Below are 27160 nucleotides of genomic sequence, written 5' to 3' on the forward strand. Positions count from 1 at the left end.
CCTTGAGAATAAGCTTCTATAAGCCACCCAGTCTCTGGCCTTTTGCTGTGGCAGCCAGAACAGACTGAGATGAATCAAGCCACCCCCTGTCCTTTAAATACACCTTGCAAGTGTGCACCTTTGCACTTATTGCTCTCTGCTCCTTTCCATCTAAATCCTCTGCCTTCAGGCCTTTCCAGTCCAGCATCTTCTAGAATCTTTCGTGTCTGCTCCACCCAATAATGTCTCATCCTTCTCAAAACTCCTCTAGTAACACGGAAAGTTGGTAGACTTGGCACCCAAGGCCTCACACTGACTGTTAGCTTTCCTGATGCTCATGTCAGGTGTCCTTTCCAGACTGGGTGGAAGGTGAGGATTGCTGAGGTGTCTTGTTCATTGTGTGCCCAGCGCACTGCCCGGCAACATTACAAGTGGCTAGAACATAGGTGCTGAAACCCTCCTTGCGTGGTCTCATCTATCCTGACATCCCCCTGTCTAAGCGTGATACAGAGCTATCCATTTTATTTGCTTAGATATTCTCTATTTAAAAGATGCAGATTGTATCCAGCTCCCTCCAGTTTATCTCCACGAGGTGCTGAAGACAGGCAGAGATGGATAGATGGCAAGAACAGTTTTAGGAGACTGCCTGGGCTTATGCAACAGCAAAATGAAAAAGGCCCTGGGCTCCAATCTCAGCCCAGCCACTGACCATCAGGTTTTGCTGTTTCACCTCTCTTTCCTCGGTTTAATCATCTGTAAAACTGCTGAGCGATCACTGGGAATCTGCTTGAGCAGAGGAGTCTCAAAAATCCTTTCTAACTCCTCAATCTAAAAAATCCCATTTTTCCTAAAAGCCCTCATTATGGTGAGCATTCCCAAGCTCACCTCCCAGGAGAGGCGGGGGTGCCCACCCGAGCCCCCTGCCTTGGGGACCAGCCCCCTTAAGGCTCTGTCCTCATTCTATTGAGTTACACAACAACTCTGAGAGAGAGGCGTTTTTAGGCTCCATTTGGCAGACCAGGAAATGAGACCCAGAGAAGGTTTGCCCGAGCCCAGCCAGCATGTCGCAGGGCTCCAGGGGTGTCACTCACTCCACAGCCTGTGTGCGCGGTGTTTTCCAGGAGCGTTATCCATCAGTGATTCTCAGACTTCAATGTTTGAATCACCCAGAGATCTTGTGAAAACAGATCTTGATCCTATCACTCTGAGGGGCGGCCCCAGCTTCTGTGTTTCTAACAAGCTCCCAGGTGATACACCTGCTGCCTCGTCTCTGAACCCCGCTGTGAATCACCAGGTATACAACCTGCACAGCTGTACCTGGCAGCCCTGCCAAATTACAGCTCAAAAGCAGCAGAGCTGGTACTTCACTTTAGGTCTTTTGACTCAAAGTCCAGGGCAGCCTGTGAGCCAGAACTTGGTGAAAAGCCCCTCTGCTCTGGGCCCAGGGGTCCCTGGAGAATTAGAGAACGCTTGACAAGGAAAGACTTACTAAAGAGGACCTCATTCCTGCCGTGCCGTTCAGGAGTCCTTGGCCGGGGCCCCTTGGAGCTGGCACAGGTAGATGTGTGTGGAGGTGGGGGCCCTGTGGGGACAAGGAGCAGTCAAGGGGCTGCATGCCTGGCCTCACGGGGTTGCAGGGCCGGGAGGAATGAGGACTGGCAGCTGGATTCCCAGTCTGCAGCTCCCGGGGCAGTGATGAGCAGGGCGTTCTTCAGTTCTCCGTGCAGGTGCTGAGAAGTGGGGGTGATGCTCGCAAGCAGAGAGAGGCGCTGAGCTGCAGCCTGGGAAGCCTGCATTCCCAGGATCCTTCCCTCTGCAGCCGAGCTGGCTCAGGGCCTGTTTCCATTTGCTGGGGAACAGCCGGACATTTTACAGGGAACCCTGTGCACATGGGGTCTCCTTCTGTCCTCTCCAGGGTAATTGCCTGAGAGGCACAGGTGCTCCCTGGGTCTGGAGTCTCAGCTGGGGCCACCATCATGACATAATATCCTGGGGTGGGCTTTGTAAACTCTAGAGATCTGTGCAAATGCCAAGAGTGCTGGGGTGGAAGGTGAGTCTGCAGTGAGGCACAGTGGGGGAGGACCTAAGAGGAGCAACGGTGAAAGAAGGGTTTTGAAGGAGAAACCAGGGAGGCCCTGGGGAAAACTGGCAGAAGAGAGCTCCGTGAACAGACAAACAGAGCAGAGGACAGAGGGAACAGCCAATTTGCAGGTGGGGTGAGTGTGTACTAACTTGCTTCAGTTGTGTCTGACAGTTTGTGACTCTATGGACCGTAGCCCACCAGGCTCCTCTGTCCATGGGGATTCTCCAGGCAAGAATACTGGAGTAGGTTGCCATGACCTGCTCCAGGGGATCTTCCCAACCCAGGGATCGAACCTGTGTCTCTTATGTCTCCTGCATTAGCAAGTGGGTTCTTTACCACTGGCGCCACCTGGGGAGCCCCTTGCAGGTGGGGGCCTGGGGCTGAACACTGCCCTGCCACTCACCAGCTTCAGGCACATATCAGCAGCTCTGGGAGCCTCCTTTGCCTCATGTGTACATGGAGACAAGGAAGCTACAGAGACTGGGATGTGTCTTGGGTTATTGGGGGTGTACATGTTCATAGCACAGTATATGTGGGTTGATGCCAAGACTTGGGTCATGTGTGGCAGCTTGCTGAGCCCTGAGCAGGGGCTGTGAGCCCTGCTTGGCCTGGAGTCCTGCACTGGCCTTGGACAAATGCCTTTCGCTTCAGGGCCTTGGTTCCCCGTATGCATAGTGGGGAGGGGTAGGTGTGAATGGCCTGCAAGTATCCTTCTAGCCCGCCTGGGCTCCAGATGGCTGCACGTTCTGTCCAGCAAGGCCTGAATTGGGCATCTATTCTGAGGCTTTGCCCTCTTCAACAAGGCTAAGCTGGCAGAGGTTTCCAGGACGGAGGTGAAGGGCCTCAGCCTCCACTGGGGCTGAAGGCTGAAACCAGTGACCATTCAGAAGCATCTCTCCTCCAGGCAGGGGCCCAGGGCTACCCGGTCACCAGATGCAGGGCTAGATGGAGCAAGAGCCTGGCAGGGCCATTTCTGGGCAGCCTGGTGAGTCCTGTGGGCATGGCCTCAAGGCTCCACTTCACCGTCTTGACTCCCACGTCCACAGGCGGGCCAACCAGGGAGACATAATAGCTTCTGCATCCACCTCAGAGCAGTCACGCTGGAGGAAAAAGGATTAAGGACAGAAGAGAGGCTGATGTGGTCTGCCAGGCTGATTGGGATAGAAGGCACGTCCACGGAGAACTCAGATGGGGATGTGGGAGATAAAACTCACCGGCCCAAACCCAGAGAATGGACTTAGAGGCATGAGGTGCAGCTGGAAGCGAGGCTTTAAGAACAGTGTTGCAAGATGGGGTGTCTCGTGGGCAGGCACACCCGGAGTCGTTACAATGGGTTCTTCATCCTCTCGGCATGCAAGTCCCTCCCCCAGCTCCTCATTGGCTGGGTACAAAGGGTTAACAATCTTCCTGAATGTCACCTGGATTTATTATTCTCCCCACACGCTTCTTCCCATTCTTATGTTTTGAATTCACCAATAGAACGAGTCTGTGCCGAAATCCTAGGCATTCCATTCTCCTTTGTCTGGATTTTCCCACGCAAGTACCCTAATGGCTATTATATCAGCAGGCTGTCACTCTGGGCTAGCTGTCCTTGAAAATGGACCACGTTAAGTTTTTATTTCTTACAGGGAGACCAAGGCACAGAGGCTCGAGCTTTCATGGGAGCAGGTACCAGCTCTGTAACCAGCACCGTGTCTTCTCTCGGCCACTTAGTCTCTTCTAGAACAGGCCATACAGATGCTATTTCAGACAGTTGTTTCCATCTTCTGATTCTGACTCTCTCCCAGGACAGCCCTTCTGAAACTGAAAACCAGTGCACCTGTCCCCCTGAGTCGGCCGGCTGCTGGGAGAAACATCCTGTTTCTTCAACCGTGTTGTTCCCCACTAGGGGTGCTAGATTCCGGGGGTGGGGGATATTGCTTACTGAATACAGGACACCTAGTTAAATGTAAATCTCAGATAAACAACGAATAACTTTTTAGTGTAAGTACGCCCTGTGCAATGTTGAGGACAAGCTTCTACTAAAACTACCTTGTTTCTCTGAGATTCAGATTTAGCTGTGTCTTGTATCTAGAAACCCTACCTACCTACCTCCCAGGCCATCCTGCCCAACCCTCTCTGTGAGGGTGCTGGTGAGGGTTCAGAACATCAAGGGTCTCGCTTTTGTTCAGGGGTGGCTTTACTGGGCAGCCTCTAAGTGCTCTGGCCTGCCTCTGCCCTCACTGCCAGCAGGCTCCCCTCCCGCAGGCCTGTGTGTGGTGTGTGTTGGAGTGGGGCATGTCCTTCTCTGTTGCAGTTGTGTTTACTGTCTCAGCGCTGGGCTCAGGCTCCAGGCGTGCGCCTGCCTTCTTGATTCCCTGCTCGCGCTGTTCATGACCGCCGCTCAGCCACTTTGCCTTTGGTTGCTGGGCACCTAGAACACAGTTTATTCCTTTCTGCCCCGCAAAGTGGAAGGGAGCAAGGATTTGAGCAGGACCTCCGAAGGACGGAGTTCCCTGTGCCCGGCCCGCCTCCCTAAGGCTGGCCTCACACCTGTGGAACGGGTATGCTTGGCTCCATGCCATAAGCAGGGGCTCCCAGATTCTCACAGACCTGCTCTGCTGAAGAAGGAAGTGACTGAGAATCTCAACCTTGACCCCAAAGGGTGTATGTTAAGAGCCTACTCTCTGCCAGCAGAAGGTTCAGTCAGCACCTCCATCCACTCCAGGGCTGCAGGAGGGACAGGCCAGTGAGGCCCCTCTGCAAGGACAGAGGTGGGCTGAACGCTCACATCACACACAATTCCCAGAAGCCAGTCATACACGTGACAGGCCTCTCCCAGATTCCTCCTCCACTGGGCCTGGGCCTGTGTTCCCCGAGGCCTACTGAGTGACGGATCTTTATGAGAGTGATTTAGCAGGAAGTTCTCAAGGAGAAACGCAGAGCAGAGGAACGGGGAAGTGGGACAGGGAAGCAAAAAGAAAGAAGCCGACCAAGAGTATCAATTTAGCGGAAGTCACACAGAGGGTGACTTTGGCCCATTCCCATGGGACAACCTCAGAGTTGTCCCAGTCAGGGGCAAAGAGAGCTAGGGTATTGATACTTCTGCATGGCCAGTCCTTGGGGGACACAAATTTCCAGGCACTTCCTGTTCAGGATGGTTATAGGCAGAGTTGGGCAATCCTTCAACAGAGAGAGGGTATGAAGGCCCAGGGGTGGGCAAAGGCAGGGAAAATATGGAGGGAAGTTTGGGGGAGTGTGGAGTCACACAGGTGTAGGGGACATAGGTCAGGAGAACGGGGGAGGGGAAGGTTAAGGAGGGCTTCCCTTTGGACAGCCCACTCAAAGCTCACCTTCCAGTCTGTTACCCTCAGAAAAAACCTACCCTAACGTCTTGAGTTACCCTCAGCACCCTCACCCCACCCCTGGAATTCTCCAGATCCAAAGTTATTATCGTAATAACAATAAGCCCATTGTGCACACTTCCTGACTAATCCCTTCCGCGTGGCCTGGAGGAGAGAGGGGCAGGCCCAGGGACTGAAGGCCCGTCTTAGGCCAGGAATTAAGGCTGAGCCATCTGGTGAGGTCAGGTGTGGGAAAGACCCTGGCTCACAGGCAGGCCCTGCCATCCCACCCGCTCTAACACAGTTGGTTTCCAGTTTCTGCTCCATTGCAGCCAAGGTCTGCTTCTGACCTCGTGTGTGAGTTGCTCAGTCATGTCCAACTCTGCAACCCCAAGGACTGTGGCCCACCACGCTCCTCTGTCCATGGGATTCTCCAGGCAAGAACAATGGAATGGGTAGCCATTCTCTTCTCTAGGAGATCTTCCCGACTCAGGGATCTAACCCAGGCCTCTGGCATTACAGGCAGATTCTTTACCATCTGAGCCACCAGTGTTCCGACTAGAACTGCAGAAATCTAAGGGTACTCCCTGAGCAGGCACAGTGCCCAAGATCCTGTGCTAGGCCCTTGCATTCCTCATTTCATTTTCCCTCATGTCCAGCCCCACAATGTAGCTATTAGAGTCTATTATTTAGATAAGGAATCCAAAGGTCACAGAGATTCAGCGGCTGATCGATCGGAATGTGCACGATTGCTGAGTGATGATGTCATGTCTAAATCCAGGCTCCTGGACCCCTCAGCTGGACATCAGTCTCCATCTCCGAGGTCCTGTCTCCAGGAATCCACACTGGAATCAGTAAGAAGTGGAGTGCCCAAGCTCAGGCTGGATGGGCCAGGCCTCATGTGTGCCTTGGCACCAGCAAAGCAAGGCATGCCCCAGACGAGAAGTTTTGGAGAAACGATCCAGTTTTGAAAAATCGTTGTAGAGTCATAGTGGAAGAACTCAGACCATGGCAGGACTTCTTACTCTTATTTTGTGATTTAGGATTAGCTTTATTTTAATTTGTAGTTTGTAAGTGGAGGGGGGTTGGGGCGCGTTTTATTCTTTTCTCCAGGCTCAGGTCCCGTAAATAAAGGTCTTCATCTGACCCTGCATAGGTCTGGAGAATACTCTTGAGAATCCCTTGGACAGTAAGGAGATCAAACCAGTCAGTCCTAAAGGAAATCAACCCTGCATATTCATTGGAAGGACTGATACTGAAGCTGAAGCTCCAATACTCTGGCCACTTGATGTGAAGCGCCAACTCATTGGAAAAGACCCTGATACTGGGAAAGATTGAGGGCAGGAGGAGAAGAGGGTGACAGAGGATGAGATGGTTGGATGGCATCACCAACTCAGTGGACGTGAGTTTGAGCAGGGTGTGGGCAGGTCCTGCAGGGAGGAGCTGCTTCCTGGTCTCTTTGGCCCATGTGTTAACTTAGCAAAGACAAACTGTGCAGCTTCCGCCTGTCAGGCCCTGTGCACCGCACCATGCAGGGGATACAGTTGTTTCTCCTTCCTTACCTGGTGCTCTTGGAGACAGCTACACACACTGATGTGCTTTGTAGACTGTAAAGTGCTGTGCACTCACTTCCCAGTTCCATAGGCCCTCCTGCTCTCCGCCTCTTCTGATAGGAAGCCACTCCAGGACCAGACAGGATCACACAGTCACACCACCTTTGAACATACAAGACCCCTTCCTGTGGCTCCTGATACCCTCTGCTGAGTATGACAGAGGTTTACTCAAGCTCTCTGGGGAGGAAACATCAGTCTGCTGGCCTAGCACCCAACCCAGGCCCACATACATGACAGCCACTCAGGAAATGTTGGTTCAAGTTTTCAGAATTGAATTGAGCTCAGTCACTCCAGAGCCATAGGCAGTCATATTTTTCTAGGAGAGTTCCCTGGCTGGATTCCGATTATCTTCTCACTTCTTTCTTGAGTGTGTGTTCCATACCTGCTCCCATCCCCTCCTTCCCACCTGGTTCCCATGCTCCCCCTTCTGACCCTGAGTCAGTCTCCTTTCTGGTAGACTGTGTTCTGCCAGCTTCTCCTTCTTGCCTGAGACTCCATTCTTTTGTATTACCCAAAAGGGGACAGAACATGTGCTTTGGAACCTAGGCCCCTTCATTTACTATCTGGGCAAGTCAGACAAGCAGCTTCCCTCCCCAAATCTCGATTTCCCCGTCTATATGATAGAGAGAATGGGTTGTTGGGATAATTTGAACAGAATAACATATGCAAGTTGCCTGGCACATAATTAAAGTTTAAAATATCTTTCCCCTTAGGACCTCTCTGGTGATCCAGTGGTTATGAATCTGCCTTCCAATGCAGGAGACATGGTCCAGATCTCTGGTTGGGAAACTAAGATCCCACGTGCCTAGCAGCAGCTAAGCCCGTACATCACAACTACTGAGCCATGTGCCAAGAGCCTGTGCTCCACAACAAGAGAAGAGTAGCCCGCACTCGCTGCAGCTAGAGAAAGCCTGCAAGCACAAAGCAGCGAAGACCCAGAGCAGCCAAAAATGACAAATAAGCTAAATACTTTAAATAAATAAAAATATCTCTGCCCCTTAACAAAATCTTGTTGCTTCTTCCCTTTCTTCTATTTGTTCTAGTAATGCTTATTAAGCACCTGCTTTCTACTAGAGACAATGTAAGGAAGACACAGTGCCAGGTGCGTGCATGCTCAGTCGTGTCTGACCCTTCACGCCCCCATGGACGATAACCCACCTGGCTCTTCTGTTTGTAGGATTTCCCAGGCAAGAATACTGGAGTGGGTTGCCATGACCTCCTCCAGGGGATCTTCCTGACCCAGGGATCGAAACTGTATCTCCTGTGTCTCGGATTCCTTAACATTGAGCCACCTGGGAAGCCCAGGGAAGACATAGTACCTGCCCTTAAGAACTGTAGAAGGGGTGGGAGAAAAATGAACAGAACCACATACTCTGAATAGAGAGGCGGGTTCTTAGGCAGCTCTGAAAGTCTTCCTGAGGAGGTGAGGCCCGGAGAGTCCTGGACAGTCAGGAATCTCTAGGTAAGGATGTGCTGTCAGCCAGGGGAGGTTTCCAAGTCAGCCAAGGAGGCTCAAGATTCAGGACATCTTCCAAGATTCTGTATCAATTCTGGGCCATATTATTTTTCTTTCAGGGCCCCCAAATTATATACGGTTCAGGCCTGCTTAAATGCACCTCAGCCATCTGTTGGAAAGCCTGATCTGCCTTTCTGCAGACTCTCTGCCAGATTCTCTATCACCCTCACCTTCTCTGCTTTCAGCACTCTGAGGGTGTTGCTCCCTCAGCCCTAGTCCCTGGCAGGGCATCTCTGGGTGAACAGGGCAGGGCTTCTGCTTCCTGACTGGAGGGGCTCTGTGACATCCAATGGACTGTGGTGAGTTCTCTGAGGGTGAGGGTTCTCCCCCTTGCACCCTGAAGGCATTGCACATGATAGGTCTCAGTGAGCTCTCATGCCTATGGCCTCCCTGGACTGAGAGGCAGGCGGGCATGAGTTGGCCTGGCTGCCAAGAATCACTGAAACCTAGTGGTGGGCCTGAGCAGGGCTTCTTTTGGACAGAGGTGTGCTCTCCTTCCCAGGCTTCCCAGGTGGTGCTGGTGGTAAACACCCCGCCTGGCAATACAGGAGATGCAGGAGATGTGGGTTCAAGCCCTGGATCAGGAAGATCCCCTGGAGAAGGGCATGGCAACCCACCCTGGTAGTCTTGCCTGGAGAATCCCATGGACAGAGGAGCCTTGTAGGTTAAAGTCCACAGGATCCCAAAGACCTGGACACGACTGAAGCCACTTAGCACGCATCCTCTTACCAGGTCGCCGTGTTAGTGGAAAGGCTGGATACAATGGCAGGCAAAACCTTTTACATTCTCGTGGCTGGGATGAGAGTGGAACCTATAAACAATTTGGACCTATAAGTGAAGCTTAAATGCATGGGAGTGGGGAGTGGTGAATATAGTGAAGAGGTTGTGCTCAGCTAAGAGCTTCTGTATCAATTATAAATCTCTTCCAGTTTCTAACCTGATCTCCCAGGACAGACCTACTTGGTTCCCCTAGCTGGTTGGGGGAGGCCCAAGGCCCCAGCAACATGCTTGACCCTAACAGGTCCAGGGGCTCTGGGTAGGGTTCAAGTGTTAGGTGGGCCCAGGGCAGCATCGCCACCTCCAGCAGCTGCCAGCATTCATCCAGCCTTACAAGTGCAGAGCCAGAGCAGACTGGGTCATCACAGTCTGGTGGGCATCCCTGCCCCAGGGGCCAGCCCAGGAGCCTCCCAGGAACAGTGACACACAGGTGAAGTCACAGCCCTGGGGGCCATTAAAGGCAAGTCCCCGAGCTTTCAGCTAATTACACAGGGCAGAAATGCACAGGAGCTGTCCACCCACTCATTAAAACCCGGCACAGTCCTCACTCACTTGCTTTCTTCCTTCCTCAATAATTTAATCAGTTCAGTTCAGTTCAGTCACTCAGTCGTGTCCGACTCTTTGCAACCCCGTGAATCGCAGCACGCCAGGCCTCCCTGTCCATCACCAACTCCCAGAGTTCACTCAGACTCACGTCCATCGAGTCCATGATGCCATCCAGCCATCTCATCCTCGGTCGTCCCCTTCTCCTCCTGCCCCCAATCCCTCCCAGCATCAGAGTCTTTTCTAATGAGTCAACTCTTCGCATGAGGTGGCCAAAGTACTGGAGTTTCAGCTTTAGCATCATTCCTTCCAAGGAAATCCCAGGCTGATCTCCTTCCGAATGGACTGGTTGGATCTCTTTACAGTCCAAGGGACTCTCAAGAATCTTCTCCAACACCACAGTTCAAAAGTATCAATTCTTTGGTGCTCAGCCTTCTTCACAGTCCAACTCTCACATCCATACATGACCACAGGAAAAACCATAGCCTTGACTAGACGGACCTTAGTCGGCAAAGTAATGTCTCTGCTTTTGAATATACTATCTAGGTTGGTCATAACTTTCTTTCCAAGGAGTAAGCGTCTTTTAATTTCATGGCTGCAGTCACCATCTGCAGTGATTTTGGAGCCCAAAAAATAAAGTCTGACACTGTTTCCACTGTTTCCCGTCTATTTCCCATGAAGTGATGGGACCGGATGCCATGATCTTCGTATTCTGAATGTTGAGCTTTAAGCCAACTTTTTCACTCTCCTCTTTCACTTTCATCAAGAGGCTTTTTTGCTCCTCTTCACTTTCTGCCATAAGGATGGTGTCATCTGCATATCTGAGGTTATTGATATTTCTCCCGACAATCTTGATTCCAGCTTGTGTTTCTTCCAGTCCAGTGTTTCTCATGATGTACTCTGCATAGAAGTTAAATAAGCAGGGTGACAATATTCAGAATTCACTCAAAAGGCCATTAGGGTCCCTACCCCTTTCCTGATACTTGTTGAAGGCGGCAGGAGGGTTGCGGTGAAGCAACCTTGAGTTGGCCAAGTGAAGTGGCAGCCGCTGGGGTCAGGAGATTGGCTATACACAGAGGGACTGAGCAATAGGTTAACATATTGAGGATGTTGGGAGGCAGAGTTCTTGCTGTTGGAGAAAGAAGTTGCAAATATGAAAAGGGAAGAAGCTAGAATGACTCCAGTGGTGGATTAGAAATAGAGTTAATGATACGACTTACAGTTTTCAACATATGGATACAGAAATAAATATAAATGTAAGTACACACGTGCAAATATTCTCTAGCTCTGGCCACTGTACAGGGCCTGGAAACAGCACCCCCAGCCCTCCCCAACAAGAGCAATGAGCAAACCTGGAACCCAGATAGGCTTCTTAACACCATTCTCCGCTAAAAGAAACTAGGGCTCCTTGGAGAAATGGCTACTCCCAAGGGTGAGGCAGGGGAAATAAACAGCTGAAACATCTTACAGTTTCAGTTGGAAAGTACTCAAAGAATGATGGGGACATGTCAAAAGGAAATGAGATAATATTCAGAATATATAAAGAACTCCTACACTCAACAACAACAAAACAAACAATCCAATTAAAATATAGGCAAACAACCTGAATAGACTTGCTCCAAAGAAGATACACAAATGTCCAACAGGTACCTGCAAAGATGCTCATTAGAGAAATGCAAATCAAAACTACAATGAGAGTCTGTCCCACTGGGATTAGGATGGCTACTATGAAAAAACAAAAATAGCAAGTATTGGCAAGAATGTAAAGAAGTTGGAACACTCTCGGACTGTCCCTGTAGCTGTTATGGAACACAGCATGGTTATTCCTCAAAAAATTGAAAATAGAGTTACCATATGATCCAGAAATCTCACTTCTGGTATATACTCAAAAGCTTTGAAAGAAGGGGACTCAAAGAAATATTTGTACACTTACGTTCATAGCAACATTATTCACAATAGCCAAAAGGTGAAAGCAACTCAAATGTCCCATTGATGATTGGATGGATAAACAAAATGTGGTCATACATATGGTGGGGTGTTATTCAGACTTAAAAAGGAAGGAAACTGACACATGCGATAGCATGGATGGACCTTAAAGACATGGTGTTAAGTGAAAAAAGTCAGTCATAAAAGGACAAATACTGTATTATTTCAAATGGCAACCCACTCCAGTGTTCTTGCCTGGAGAATCCCATGGATAGAGGAGCTTGCTGGGCTACAGTCCATGGAATCACAAAGAGTCGGACACGACTGAGTGACTTCACTTTCACTTTCAGAGTAGTCAGAGTCAAAGAAATGGGAGAATGGTGGTTTCCAGGGGCTGAGAGTAGGAAAAAGGGAGTTATTGTTTAATGACGACAGAGTTTCAATTTTATAGGATGGAGTCTAGGGGACTTCCCTGGTGGTCCAGTGGCTAAGAATCTGCCTGCCAGTGTAGGGAACACGAGTTCAATCCCTGGCCCAGGAACTAAGATTCCAAATGCTGCAGGTCAACTAAGCCAATGAGCCACAACTACTGGGCCTGTGCCTGAGAGTTGCGGCTACTGAGCCCGCGAGCCCGCGAGCCCGTGCTGCACAATGAGAAGCCGCCGCGGTGAGAAGCCCGCACACCACAACTAGAGAAAGCTCGTGTGCAGCAACGCAGAGCCCGTGGACCCCATCAAAGACCCAGTGCAGCCAAAAACAAACGAAAATTTCAAAAAGGAACAGCGATTAAAACAAGAGTTCTGGAGATGAGTGGTGGTCATAGTGACACAACAATGCAAATACCCTTAATACCAGTGAATTTCACACTAAAATATCTGAAGTAAGTAAGTAAGTAAAGTCACTCAGTCGTGTCCGACTCTCTGTGACCCCATGGACTGCAACCCACCAGGCTCCTCAGTCCATGAGATTCTCCAGGCAAGAGGATACATTTTATTTTACGTGTGTTTTACCACAATGTTTTTTTTTTTAATTTAAAAGAATTTTAAAGGACACAGAAATCAATTTGAAGTGCTCCAAATTCCCAGATCTGGGACAATTTGAGCATCAAAATAAATACTGATTACAGTCTATCAGACTGTATTCATGTAAAGAAATAAATCAGTAAACAAATGGGGAGAAGAGACGCCTCCTCCTTAGAGCAGAATGCCAACTAATAAATGTAGAAGGAATAATGGAATTGGAAAAACCAGACTTTGCAGCCACTGTAGAAACATTTGGTGTGGGCAAGACTCATTCATGGATGTTAAAGTTATCAGGTGAAATTATCATGAGGGACAGAATATTTACATAATCTTAAACTCTCTCTCCACAAAATATTTACTTGTTGTTCTTATTAATTAATTTAACAGTGGAGAAGCCTGGCAGATGCCATCTTAACCAAGTGTTAAAAGTTAATGTTGCCAGTAATGGGACAAATTGACCAGGTGCCACTCATCAACAGAGGGAAGAACACAGCATCACCTCTGTGACTTTCCTGCCAAAGGTGAATGATATCAGATAAACACACTGAGAGACATTCTACAAAATAACCAGACTGTAATCTTCACAAGTGTCAAAGTCATGAAAGTAAAGATTGCGGGACTGTCTCAGGCTGAAAGAGGCAAAAGATACTTGATAACAAAAAAGCAATATGTGATCATGGACTGGACCTTTTTGATATAAAGGACAGTATTGGGATAATGGTTGAAACTGAATTCGTAGATTAGTTGGTAGTATTATAGTATCCTGACTTCCCTGGTTTTAATGTGGTTTTGTGAAAAAAAATAAGCTCTCTTTCTTTTTCTTTCCTCCTTTGCTTCCTCCCTTCTTTCCCTCCACCCTCCTCCCCTCCCTCCTTTCTTTTTTCCCTCTCTCCTTTCTTCCCTCCCTCCCTCTTTTCTTTCTTCCTCTCTTTCTCTTTACCAGTGCATCTACTCTGTTACCCACTTGTGAAAACATACTCAACCGAATTATAGTAAGTCCCCTACATACAAACAAGTTCCTTTCCAAGAACATATTCGTTAAGTCCAATTTATTCATAAGTCCAGCAAAGTCAGCCTAGGTAGTCAACTAGCACAATCAGCTTTATGCCACTATACTGTAATGGGGCTGTAATACTTTTCACACAAATAATAGGTAAAAAGCAAACAAACACAAAAATATAGAAAACATTTTAAATCTTACACTACAGTACCTTGAAAAGTACAGTAGTACAATACAGCAGCTGGCATGCAGGGTCTGGAATCAAGTGTACCGGCAAGGAGACTCCCTGGATAGAGGAGCAAGAGGAGGGGGGAGATGGTAGAGTACTACTGTACTCTACCAGTTGTTGTTGTTTAGACGCTAAGCTGCATCTGACTCTCGTGACCCCGTGGACTGTAGCCCACCAGGCTCCTCTGTCCATGGGTTTTCCAGGCAAGAATACTGGAGTGAGTTGTCATTTCCTTCTCCAGGGGATCTTCCCAGACCAGGGATCAAACCCTTGTCTCCTGCGCTGGCAGGTGGATTCTTTACTACTGGGCCACCAAGGAAGCCCACTCTCCCCAGAACTGCACAGCAAAGTACCTCAAAGCACTACCGCTTTTAGAGGATGCACGCACGTGGCAACGGACGCCAGACACGTGAGCTAACTCACTACACTGGACATGCAAACACACACTGACATCTCTGAAAGTCTGCAACTTGAAGGTTCGTGTGTAGGGGACGTACTGGAAGTCTATGTCTACCAAATATTGTTCTATATGTTCCACACGTAGATCAATATGTAAGTAGTTTTGTTTGTAATGGATCCTAATTAGAAATTACTTGTATAAGTCTAATCAGAGTGTCATAACAGAATACCATGGACGGGGTGACTTTAACAACAGAAATGTATTTTCTCATAGTCCTGGAGGCTGGAAGTCTAAGATTAAGGTACCAGTGGGCTTGGTTTCTGATGAGACCTCTCTCTCCAGCTTACAGACTGCCGCCTTCTTGTTTTCACCTGGTCTTTACTTTCCACTTCTTCTCCCTCTTCTTATAAGGACACCAGTCCTGTTGGATTAGGGCCCTACCCTGGTGATCTCTTTTAACCCTAATAACCTCCTTAAAGGCCCAATTTCCAAATACAGTCACGTTGGTAGTTAGGGATTCAATTCATGAATTTTGGCAGGACACAATTCATTCCATAATGGTACCCAAATTCCCATTAACAATGGAATGCATAAATAGTGGCTATTTATTCAGTGGAATACTACATGGCAATGAGAGTGAACTGCTAAAAATACACACAACAACATGGATGAATTTCACAGACATAACATTGAGCAAACATTTCAGATGGAAAAGGATACAGACTGTATGCTTTCATGTATATGAAAGTCAAAAACAGGCAAAGCTAAACTATGGTAAAGTTGTTTGAATGACCAGGAGTGGTAGGTTTGCCTCCAAAGAACATGAAGAGACTCCTGGAGTATCAAAGTGTTCTGGGCCTCAGGCTGAGTAGTGATTACATAGCTGTTTACATACGTAAAAATCAATGAGGCTGAAGCCATAGAAGCAACCCAAGTGTCCATTGACTGATGAATGAATAAGAAAACCACGGTCACACTTATGGGGCAGTTTTATTCCACCTTAAAAGGGAAGGTAATTCTGCAGTGTGCTACGACACGGATGAAACTGGAGGACATGCTAAGTGAAAAAAAAGGACAAGCACTGTATGATTCCACTTCTATGAAGTACCTAGAGTAGTCAAAAGCGTGGAGATGGAAAGCAGACGGTGGTTGCCAGGGGCTGGGAGGACAGGGAAGTGGGGACTTATTGTTTAATGTGCGTAGAGTTTCAGTTATACTTGATGAAAGAGTCTTGGAGATGGGTGTAGTGATGGTTATACAGCATTGCGAATGTATTTAATACCGTAGAACTATATGCTTAAAATGCTTAATATAGTAATTTTTATGTATTTTATCACAATGAAAAAAATTGGAGAAAAAAAATCAGTCAGGCTGTAACATAAGATGTATACAGTTTACTATATAAAGATCATATCTCTTACTTTAAAAAGCTAAAAAAATATGGAGGGTAGTGAGCTGAAATATGGTGAGAATGTATGGTATGGAGAGAAAATAGGGGAGGGCGTGGGAAAAGACTGGAAAGAGACAGACCCTGGTTCTAGGCCCTTGTAGGGTTTGGATTTTTTTCCTTATAAGGAGTTTAGATTTTTTCCCCAAGAAAAAGAAGCCATCAGAAAAGGTCTAAGCAGGAAGTGACATGGTCCTGTTGTATTTTAAAGACCTTTCTGGCTGCAAAGGGCTCAGCAGACTTGATGGGCAGGAGTGGAGGCAGGAAAATCCAGCCACATTAGCTCCTGTGGTCCCAGCCAAGGACTACAGAGGCTTGGCCCAGGCAGGTTCCAGAATCATGAGAGTTGTTGATGAATTGTTAATAGGATGAGAGAGAGGCAGGAGTCCCGGAGATGCCCAGGCCTTTGCCTCAGGTGACTGGGTGGGCTATGATTCATCATTTAGGAGCGGTTTAGGGCACAGGGGAAAAGGATGTGGGTTCAATCATGATGTGCTGAGTTTGAGGTACCCATAGCACATCCAGGAGGCAGTGAGAAATAAAAGTTTGGAGCACACAAAGAGAACTGGCTCGAATGCCAAGCCTAGGGGCAGGAACACAATGAGGAAAGTGGCTGTGAGTGGAATAACGTGGTGGAGACTATGGGGAAAAGGGGCAAGTGGCGTTTTTGGTGGAGGAAGCTGCAGCCAGAGCTCACGTAGAATAGAGATCCAGCAGTGCAGACCTACCAAGTGTTCAAAAGAGGTGGGAATCAGGGTTTTGAATACGAATCTGTAGAGTAAAACATTTTCAATTGAAGTATACATGCAGAAAAGTGCATGAATTCTAAGTGTACAGCTTGAAAAGTTATTATAAACTGAATTCACTTATGCAAATCCATTGATTTTCAAATGTTTAGCAACTAATTTAAACTTTTTAAGTTTAAAGGACTTCTCTGGTGGTCCAGTGGGTAAGACTCCTCTCTGACACTGCAGGGGGTGGGGGTTCGATCCCTGGTCAGGGAAGTTCCACATGCCATGCAGTGTGGCCAAAAAAAAGAAAAGAAAAGAAAGATACTGCAGGCGAAATGGAACATATCTGCATGAACCTGAGGCTACCATTTTGGAAAATGAGGTGGAGGTTTCAGAAGGAACATGTAGCTGGTCTGTGGAGTCAAGGTTGTGGAGGAAACTGAGAAATTGAAAGTGGAGAGCTAGAGGACAGAGAGCTGGGACGGGGTTTGGGGAATGCTGGGTCTCATTAAAGATGTGAAGATAAGAGAAAACTCCGAGGCCCCTGGGTTCCGTGAGGTGGCCACCTGTGGCTTAGAGATCTGTGACCGGACCATCCAGGATGGGGCTTCAGAGAAGAGGTGGCTTCACACCTAGACAGGGAAAGCCTAAGGTGTCACGGTCACTTCAGTTCAGTTCAGTCGCTCAGTCGTGTCCGACTCTTTGCGACCCCATGAATCGCAGCACACCAGGCCTCCCTGTCCATCACCAACTCAGACTCATGCCCATCGAGTCAGTGATGCCATCCAGCCATCTCATCCTCTGTCGTCCCCTTCTCCTCCTGCCCCCAATCCCTCCCAGCATCAGAGTCTTTCTAATGAGTCAGCTCTTCGCATGAGGTGGCCAAAGTACTGGAGTTTCAGCTTTAGCATCATTCCTTCCAAAGAAATCCCAGGCCTGATCTCCTTCAGAATGGACTGGTTGGATCTCCTTGCAGTCCAAGGGACTCTCAAGAATCTTCTCCAACACCACAGTTCAAAAGCATCAATTCTTCAGCGCTCAGCCTTCTTCACAGTCCAACTCTCACATCCATACATGACTACTCGAAAAACCATAGCCTTGACTAGACAGACCTTGGTCAGCAAAGTAATGTCTCTGCTTTTGAATATGCTATCTAGGTTGGTCATAACTTTTCTTCCAAGGAGTAAGCATCTTTTAATTTCATGGCTGCAGTCACCTGACACTGTTTCCATTGTTTCCCCATCTATTTCCCATGAAGTGATGGGACCAGATGCCATGATCTTCGTTTTCTGAATGTTGAGCTTTAAGTCAACATTTTCATTCTCCTCTTTTACTTTCATCAAGAGGCTTTTAGTTCCTCTTCACTTTCTGCCATAAGGTCACTTAGGACCTCCTAGTTACCACGGCAGAGTCTAAATGCTGCTTAGGAAAACAGATTAGAGGAATTGATGGTTCTCTGATTTCATTTTCTCTTTTGATGAAAAATAGATGACTTTTACATGGTGGCAGAAGAAACAGAAGCTGGAGTATGGACGCAGCTGCATCATCAATGCTGTGAATTTCCCCAGCTCTTTGGCTTACCATCCCTCTGCTCATGACTCACTGTGGGGCCAACACCCAACTCCTTCCCCAAAGTCACTCACCATCCAGGGAGGGAGACAGATGAGAAAACAAACAACCCCGTGACCAGGGAGGGATGGGGCCCAAGGAGGCACGGCTCTCAGTTTGAGGTTTGTGAGGAGGTGAAGACCAGGCTGAGCATCAGACAGTGTCTTTAGAGGAAGAAGAGGAAGAGAATGGGGGTATCCTAGGAAGAGGGGACAGTGCGAGCGAAGGCTCAGAGGTATGAAACAGCTTGGTTGTGTGGGAAACCGCAAGAGTCTATAAAGGTTGTGAGTAAGGCTGTGAGTGAAGGGAACTCAGGCAGGGCGTTGGGAGGGGCGCTGCTGCGGGCCTGCGGCTGTTTCCCACAGCCCATCCAGAAGGGCCATCTCACTTTCCCACACTTCCTAACCCTTTCTCCTCTCCTCTCCACTCAAGCCAGTCTTTAGACCACAATTCCCTTCCCCACTGTCACCCTTTACCTCCGTCCTAGAAAACCATGTTTCTTGAAGGCCTGGTCCAGGCCACCTACCTGTCTGAATTCCCCACGAGGGCCCTGAATCCTTCCTCCCACCTTACCCAGCCCATCACTGAAGAGCTAATCATGGCTCACCCCAGGCCTCTGTTGCTACTGTTCTAACCCTGTAGAGTGTCCATCTTCCCCCATTGCACACCCAGACGGAGTTTCACATCCTAGCACGGTGCTAGGCCCAGAGCAGAGTAGTTCTTTTTTTCCTTGCTGTATAGGCTTTCTTTTTTTAAAAAAAATTATTTATTATAATTGGAGGATAATTACTTGACAATATTGTGATGGTTTTTGTCATACATCAACCATAGCAGATATTTAAGAGCTTGTTGAACAAGTTGCCAGAGAATCCAGCCCTTTGAGTGAAATGACACCCAGTGTCCGCTATTTGAAGACAGTGCTGAGAATATCGTTTCACAAACTTGGCAGTTGGAAGAATTATGTGGCAGCATTTTTTAAAAGCATAAAACACTGCAGAAAGTGCTCCTTTAGGGGGAGGACCCCAGGGACATCAAGAAGATTGTGTCTCATTTGAACACAATTTCCCTTTTCCTGTTGACGTCTTGTGTTGTGCTGTGAAAAGGCTGCAACCCTGCACTTTTGGGCAGGCGCACTCAGCTGGGGAGATCACCAGGGTAGCTCTTTGGGGAAGGGCATTTGGAGGCTCTGGGGCTGTACTACAGGGGCCAAGTAGGCGCTAGGCTCAGACTTCCCTCCACACCGGACTTCTGGAGGAGGGAGTCACACACACTTTGCCTGGGGCATCATCACAGGGGCAGGCTGTGTGGACAGACTCACTGCGTGGATAATTTAGCCTGCCCCAGACCTCAGTTTCTTCATCTGTGAAATGGGACTAATCCCTTTCTACTAGAGCTGTTACAAACAGTGAAATATTGAACATAGGACACTGAGCGTGCTGACTGGCACTGGCTGATGATTAACAAACACTTCCTTCGCCCACCCTCACAAACTCAGGGAGATGGTGAAGGACAGGGAAGCCTGGCATGCTGCAGTCCCTGGGGTCACAGAGTTGGAAATGACTGAACAATGAGTCAGTCATTGAGTGACTAAACAAATGGGTGACTGAACAACAGCAAGTCTCACAAACACACAGTTTGGACCTGGCCTCTGGAATCAGCTTTCCAAGGATCACAGGCTGAGTAGCCAATCACATCAAAGTCTGCACTGATATCTAGAGTTTTTCCTTTAGCAGGGCCTCTTGGTGCCAGAAAAGTCTTTGTCTTCCTAAGGAAGAGAGCTCAAATGGTGGAAGCAAGTTGGGGAGACTGTTGGCTCAGGGCCTTCCACAGGTGAGCGTGTGTGATCACCTCTGATTATGTCACCCCGTACCCACCGCCTCAAAAGCACCAGTAGCTCTCTGGCCTTTTTGCTATTGTTCAGTCATGTCTGACTCTTTGTGACCACATGGACTGCAGCACACCAGGCTGTCCTCCACTATCTTCCAGTTGACTCAAATTCATGTCCATTGAGTCAGTGATGCCATCCTGCCATCTCATCTTCTGCTGCCCCATTCTCCTTTTGCTTTCAATCTTTCTGAGTATCAGGGTCTTTTCTAATGAGCTGGCTCATCTCATCAGGTGGCCAGAGGCCTGGGCCTTCAACTTCATCATCGGTCCTTCCAGTGCGTATTCAGGATTGATTTCCTTTAGGAGTGACTGGTTTAATCTCCTTGCAGATCTCCCTGGCCGTTACCCATAGGATAAGATCTCACCTCATCAGCCAGGTTTTCAAGGCCCTTGGTGATAGAACCACCATCTGCTTTCATCCTTCATCCCATGAACATGCCCAGGTCCCCAGCTCTGTGTCTGCACTAAGGCTGTAACCTGGGCCTGGAACACTTTCCTACCTCTTAGCTGATCCCCATTAGCCATCCACCTTCTAGTTTTGGGGTTTCCCTGGTGGCTCAGACAGTAAAGCATCTGCCTGCAATGCAGGAGACCCAGGTTCAATCCCTGGGTTGGGAAGATCCCCTGGAGAAGGCAATGGCAACCCACTCCAGTACTCTTGCCTGGAAAATCCCATGGACTGAGGAGCCTGGTGGGCTACAGTCCATGGGGGCACAAAGAGTCAGACACGACTGAGCGACTTCGCTTTCAGTTTTCTAGTTAAAGGCCATCTGGGCCTCTGCTGGAACGTAGTTTTCAGTCGTTTTTGTCTGTGTTTCAGCTTCCCCACAAGGCCCTCTGCATCTGTGGCAAGAACACACTTCAGAACCCCACTTAGGGCCTGCACAGTGCCACGCTCAATCCCTCCTAACAGATGACAGGGGCAGAGCTTCTAAACCTAAGCCTGGCCCAGGTCCGAACATACAGGTGAGCTGAGGAATAGAAAGGTGGGAACACACTCCTCCCGTGGGCTCTCTGAGGGATTCGGGTTTCTTGCTTGGGGGGTGTTCTGTTTTCTTCACTGACACAAAGGCATGTGGCAGTTGCTTGCTCTAAGATAACTTGTGTTATGCAAAGATAACTTGTCTATTTCTCATATGCTACCGCACTTGGATGACTTCCTCTAGCACTGCACCAAAAAGCAGCAGTTTGCAAACTGCCCCAGAGATGCTGCAGGCGGTCCTCAGGTCCCCAGCCCTGTGTCTGGAAAACAGCCTTAGATCACAAGCAGTGGAGCCAGCCAAAGGCAAATGGGTTCAAGCCTTGCTCTTTCTGGTCTAGGCTCTCCGTTATAAAGAAGAAAGATGGAGGTGATCAGGGAAGCTTTCTGGTGGAGGAATCCACAAGATTCCATTGATGGAAGAAAATGACCCAGGACAGGAACAGGCATAGGACTGGCATGTGGGTAAGTGTATCTCTGTCTCATGTACAGCCGGTGCCCAGGAAGTAGGCAGCCAGGCTTGGGCGAAAGTGGCCTGGAGACTCCACCACTTCTGATGCCAGTTGGTGTCTGTCGCAAAAGCAGGACGAGGGCCATTATTCCCATTGTGCAGAGAAGAAAACTAAGGCTTAGATAAGTCAAGATCACACAACTCAGCCAATTAGGGTTGGCAGAGCCAGGTCTTCTGATTTCAAGGCCAGAGCCCCTTCATCATACCAGGCTGCTTCTCACAGAAGGCCAGTTTGGTGATGATAAAGGGGAAATGTGGTCTTTGTTTGATGTTGGTGAGTGTGATAGTATGATTTTTAATAAGTAATATATATTTAATCTTTGTCCTGTTCTTAGGACAGAGTTCTGCAATCCTTAGAATTTCCAAGGATGAGAGGAATACACGTGTTTTCTGTTATGTTATTGAAGTGACTTTAGGAAAGTGCCTGGGATCACTGAAGGATAGGGGCTGGTCACCAGAGGAAGCAACCACACGTAATTAGAGAGTTAGACATTTCAGTCCCATTCTCCACCCCTATTGCCCTCTCCTATCTCCAACCTCCAGAGAGAAGAAAGAGGCTACAGATTAGGTTCAATTGCCAATAGCCAGAGATTTAACCAACTGGGCCTATGTCATGAAATCCCCATAAAAACCCCAAAGGACTGGATTTAGGGAGCTTCTGTATGGTGGTCATGTGGCAGTACAGGGAGAGCAGCGCTCCCAGGACACGCGAGTTCTGCGCACTCCCCCATGTCACCCTACCCTTTCTGTCTCCCCATCTGGCTGTTCCTGAGTTAAGCCTTTTCATTATAAACCAATAATCTAGTTAGTAAATGTTTTGGGGGCTTCCCTGGTGGCTCAGTAGGTAAAGAAACTACCTGCAATGGAGGAGACACAGGAGACTCGGGTTCAATCCCTGGGTCAGGAAGATCCCCTGGAGGAGGGTATGGCAAGCCACTCCAGTATTCTTGCCTGGAGACTACCATAGACAGAGGAGCCTAGTGGGCTAGCCATGGGGTTGCAAAGAGTCTACCGTGACTTAGGAACTGGACAATACAAATGATTTTTTGAGTTCTGTAAGCTGCTCTAGAAATTAATCAAACCACGGAGGGGGCATTGGAACCTCCTCCAGTCTGTAGTCAGCAGGTTGGAAGCACTGAACTTGAGACTGGGTGGTAGGAACAGTCTTGTAGGACTCAGCCCCTAACCCCTGGGGATCTGATGCTATCTCCAGGAGATAGTGTCAGAACTGAGTTGAATTATGGATGGCCCAGCTGGTGTCACAGAATTGCTGGTGTGAGGAAGAAAACTCACATGTTAGTAGAACTGGGAGCAGAAGTGAACAACTGGAACTCTTACACATGGCTGGCAGGAATGTAAACTGGTACAGTAGCACTTTACAAAAGTGTTTAACAGCAGCAGCTAAAGCTGAACATGTGCATACCTGATAACTCAGCAACTCTGCCCCTATGTTCCAAACACAGTCTAGGTACTAGAATGTTCACAGCAGCACTAGCCATAAAGCAAAAAGCAACCTGGAAATTCCCAAATGCCCATTAACAATATAATGGATAAAAGTATTTTAACATATTTATACAGTGCAATTCTAAACAGCGATATGAATGGACAAGTGACAACTGCATTGAAACAGGTAGATAAATGTCCCAAACATAATGCTAAGCAAAAGAAGCAGGAACCACAGAGTGAACATTATGTGAACCCATTTATATACAGCATTCAAACCAGGCAAAACTTAATCAAGTGAACCCCCACCGCCACCCTGGTAACCAGTACTCCAGAAGTCCCTACCTTCTGGGGAGGAAGATAGAGGGGGGTTTAGGGTGGGGGACACGTGTGCACCCATGGCTGATTCACGTTGATGTATGGCAAAAACCATCACAGTAGTGTAAAGTAATTATCCTCCAATTAAAATAGCTTAATTAATTTTAAAAAAGCAATCCCTAACTTCTAATACCATTTTCTGTGTGTATGTTACTCTCAGTAAACAAGCGAACTTTTTTAAACTGAGGACAATCTCCATAAATTGATACAGAGTGATCCCCAGATGTGACGTTAAATGAAACACTCAAAGTCAAAAATATACCTATAGCATCTAAATTTTCATGACAGAAAGAAAGAGAAGTAAGAAATTTTATATGACTGTGTTTTCAAAAAGAAATACAGGAAGGGTAAACTAATGAGATCAACTACCCTCAGAGGTTGGGTGGGAACGGGGTGGGAGGGCTATAAGTATTGCTCTCAGCATAACTTTTTGGACTAGAATTGACTTTGGGAACCATGTTAAAGCTTTATGTACTCAAATAATAATAATAATAACAACAACAGCAGCAACAATAATAAAAGATGGGGGAAATTCCTAAAATGAAATACATACATAAACAAACCTAACTGTATTTCAAGTGAATAACATAACCATGCTGGAGGAGAAAAAAAAAGCATAATTTAAAAAGGTTTTGAACACAGTATTTTGACTACATACTCCCAAACAAGGCTTCCCTGGTGGCTCAGGCAATAAAGAATCCGCCTGCAATTCAAGAGACCTGGGTTCGATCCCTGGGCTGGGAAGATCCCCTGGAGGAGGGCATGGCAACCCGCTCCAGTATTTTTGCCTGGAGAATCCCCATGGACAGAGGAGCCTGGCAGGCTACAGCCCATGGGATCGCAAGGAGTTGGATACAACTGAGCGACTAAGCACAGGACAGGACAGCACAGCACACCCAGACGAAGGACAAAAAAGGGCTGCAAAAACATCAGACTCAAGTTAGCAGTTTTGCTCTTCACAGTGCCTGTTGTTATTCAGTCGCTCAGTCATATCCAACTCTTTGCAACTCCATGGACTGCAGCATGCCAGGCTTCCCTGTCCTTCACCATCCCCTGGACCTTGCTCAAACTCTTGTCCATTGAGTCAGCGATGCCATCCAACCATCTCATCTTCTGTCATCCCCTTCTCTTCCCACCTTCAATCTTTCCCAGCAGCAGGGTATTTTCCAATGAGTTGGGTCTTCGCATCAAGTGGCCAAAGTATTAGAGCTTTAGCATCAGTCCTTCCAATGAATATTCAGGATTGATATCCTTTAGGATTGACTGGTGTGATCTCTTGGCAGTCCAAGGGACTCTCAAGAGTTTTCTCCAACACTACAATTCAAAAGCATCAATTCTTTGGTGCTCAGCCTTCTTTATGGTCCAACTCTCACATCCATACATGACTACTGGAAAAAACATAGCTTTGACTATACGAACCTTTGTTGGCAAAGTAATGTCTCTGCTCAGGTGATCAATTCCAAAATGACTTTCTTTGTGTTCTAGGACTGGACAAATGAATAAATGTGATGAAAGTCATGGATCTAAGTTTTTGCCATTGGAGAAGTGAATTACAAATATGGCAACAGGGAAGACAAGAATGTTCCTCTAGGATGTAACAAATATGAGCTCATGAGTTTATAAATAGACATTAAAATAGATATCAGTTCAGTTCCATTCATTTCAGTCGCTCAGTCGTGTCTGACTCTTTGCGACCCCATGGACTGCAGCATGCCAGGCCTCCCTGTCCATCACCAACTCCTGGAGTTTACTCAAACTCATGTCCATCGAGTTGATGATGACCTCCAGCCATCTCATCCTCTGTCGTCCCCTTCTCCTCGTGCCTTCAATCTTTCCCAGCATCAGGGTCTTTTCAAATGAGTCAGTTCTTTGCATCAGGTAGCCAAAGTATTGGAGTTTCAGCTTCAGCATCAGTCCTTCCAGTGAATATTCAGGACTGATTTCCTTTAGGATGGACTGGTTGGATCTCCTTGCAGTCCAAGGGACTCTCAAGAGTTTTCTCCAACACCTCCATTCAAAAGCATCAATTCTTCAGTGCTCAGCTTTCTTTATAGTTCAGCTCTCACATCCATAGATGACTACTGGAAAAACCATAGCTTTGACTAGAATAGATATGGTTATGGATATTCTACTTCCTGGACCATTCTCTGCTAAAATAAACAAGGGCTCCTTGGCAGATGGCTGATTCCTGGGGAAGTACATGCTGAGTCTGAAAGTGAGGAAATGCTCAGAAAAAAACTAGGAAATGTCAAAAAAACACAGGTGCCAGTTTGAGGGGGCTCCCAGCAGCCAAATCTGGGACTATGGAAGCATCAAAATAAATAGTGATAGGAAAGAATGATGACCCAGTGAATAAAATAAGAATTTATGAGTTGATACAAATATAATGTAATGAATATAAATAAATACATGGAGGAGGAAGCTCTTCCTTATAATAACACTTGACTAATAAAGAGGAAATTATGGGATTAGAAAATCACATTTAGCCATCATCATAGTAATAATTGATTCAGGCAAGAATTGTCAATGAACACTAAATTTAGTGGATGAAAAGTCTAATACACAGGATGTTCATAGTCTTCAGGTGATTCTCCCCCAGATATTTGCTAAATACAATTGGAAAAGTCATAATTCTATGGCAGTAGACCTTCCCTTAACCAGCAACCCAAGTTGGTATCACCAGGAACAGAACAAACGGACAACAGATACCTCCTGAGAGGATGTGCCAAGAGGAACATAATGTCACTTCTGTGACAATCTTGCCAAAAATTAATAACCTGAATCCAATCATGAGGAAGCACCAGACAAGCCCAAAGTGGAGAACGCTCATTAAAATAACCAGCCTGTGCTCTTCAGCAATGTCAAGCTCAGGAAAGACAACGAAAGGCTGAGGAATTACTCCAAATCAAATGAGCCTAAAAAGACGTGACAACCAAATGCAATTGTGATCTTGGATCCCATCCTGGATCAGAAAAAAAAAAAAATTTTAATAGAAGACCTTATTGGGACAAATAGCAAAATTTTAATAAGAAGGTTTATAGATTAGGTAATATTTTATTAATGTTAATATTCCAATTTTGATAACAGAAACAAGGAAATATCCTTGTTCTTGGAAAGTATGCACTGAACTGTTGGGAGGTAATATTCACAGCAGGCTTAACCAAAAGCTAGGAACAACCCTAATGTCCATCACCAATGGGTAAACTTTGGTACTTTGATACAATGAAACACTGCTGAGCCATAAAAAACAATGGATTGCTGATACATGCAACTACATGGATGAGTCTCAAAATGATTAGGCAGGCTACTCTCAAATGGCTCAGAAAAAACCCCGTATATGCATATAAGCGCATGCATGTTCAGTCCCTTCATTTGTGTCCGACTCTTCGCAAACCTATGGACTGTAGCCCATCGGGCTCCTCTGTCCGTGGAATTCTCCAGAGAAGAATACTGGAGCAGGCTGCCATGCCCTCCTTCAGGGGATCGTCCCGACCCAGGGATCGAACCCACGTCTCTCGTGTCTCCTGTGATGCAGGAGGATTCTTTACCACTGAGCCACAGGGAAGCCCATATTTGTGTATACTTGTATATATTGCAATTATAATAATATGTGTATATACATACAGAGAGAATGGTGGGATAAATGTAAATGTTAATTGTTAAAGAATTTGGGTGAAGGACAAATGGGAGTTCTTTGGCTTGGTCTTACAACTTTGCTGTACATTTACAATTATTTCAAATAAAGATTCAACAGACTAAATGCTA

At 47.3% G+C, this 27160-nt stretch overlaps 1 protein-coding gene across 2 annotated transcripts in view; it reads left to right on the forward strand.

Annotated features, from left to right (window-relative positions):
- The window catches only part of HMG20A (high mobility group 20A), a 119492-nt gene extending 92332 nt beyond the window's left edge, over positions 1–27160 (forward strand). For both annotated transcript variants that reach the window (XM_060401734.1, XM_060401735.1), the window contains one exon: positions 7712–27160. Coding sequence is in view for 1 of the 2 variants with exons in the window: in XM_060401735.1 (XP_060257718.1) it covers positions 7712–7725 (14 nt within the window). In the remaining variant the exon portion in view is untranslated. The remainder of the gene's footprint in view (positions 1–7711) is intronic.

This window comes from Ovis aries, chromosome 18 (assembly GCF_016772045.2).
Source record: "Ovis aries strain OAR_USU_Benz2616 breed Rambouillet chromosome 18, ARS-UI_Ramb_v3.0, whole genome shotgun sequence".
Taxonomy (NCBI): Eukaryota; Metazoa; Chordata; class Mammalia; order Artiodactyla; family Bovidae; genus Ovis; species Ovis aries.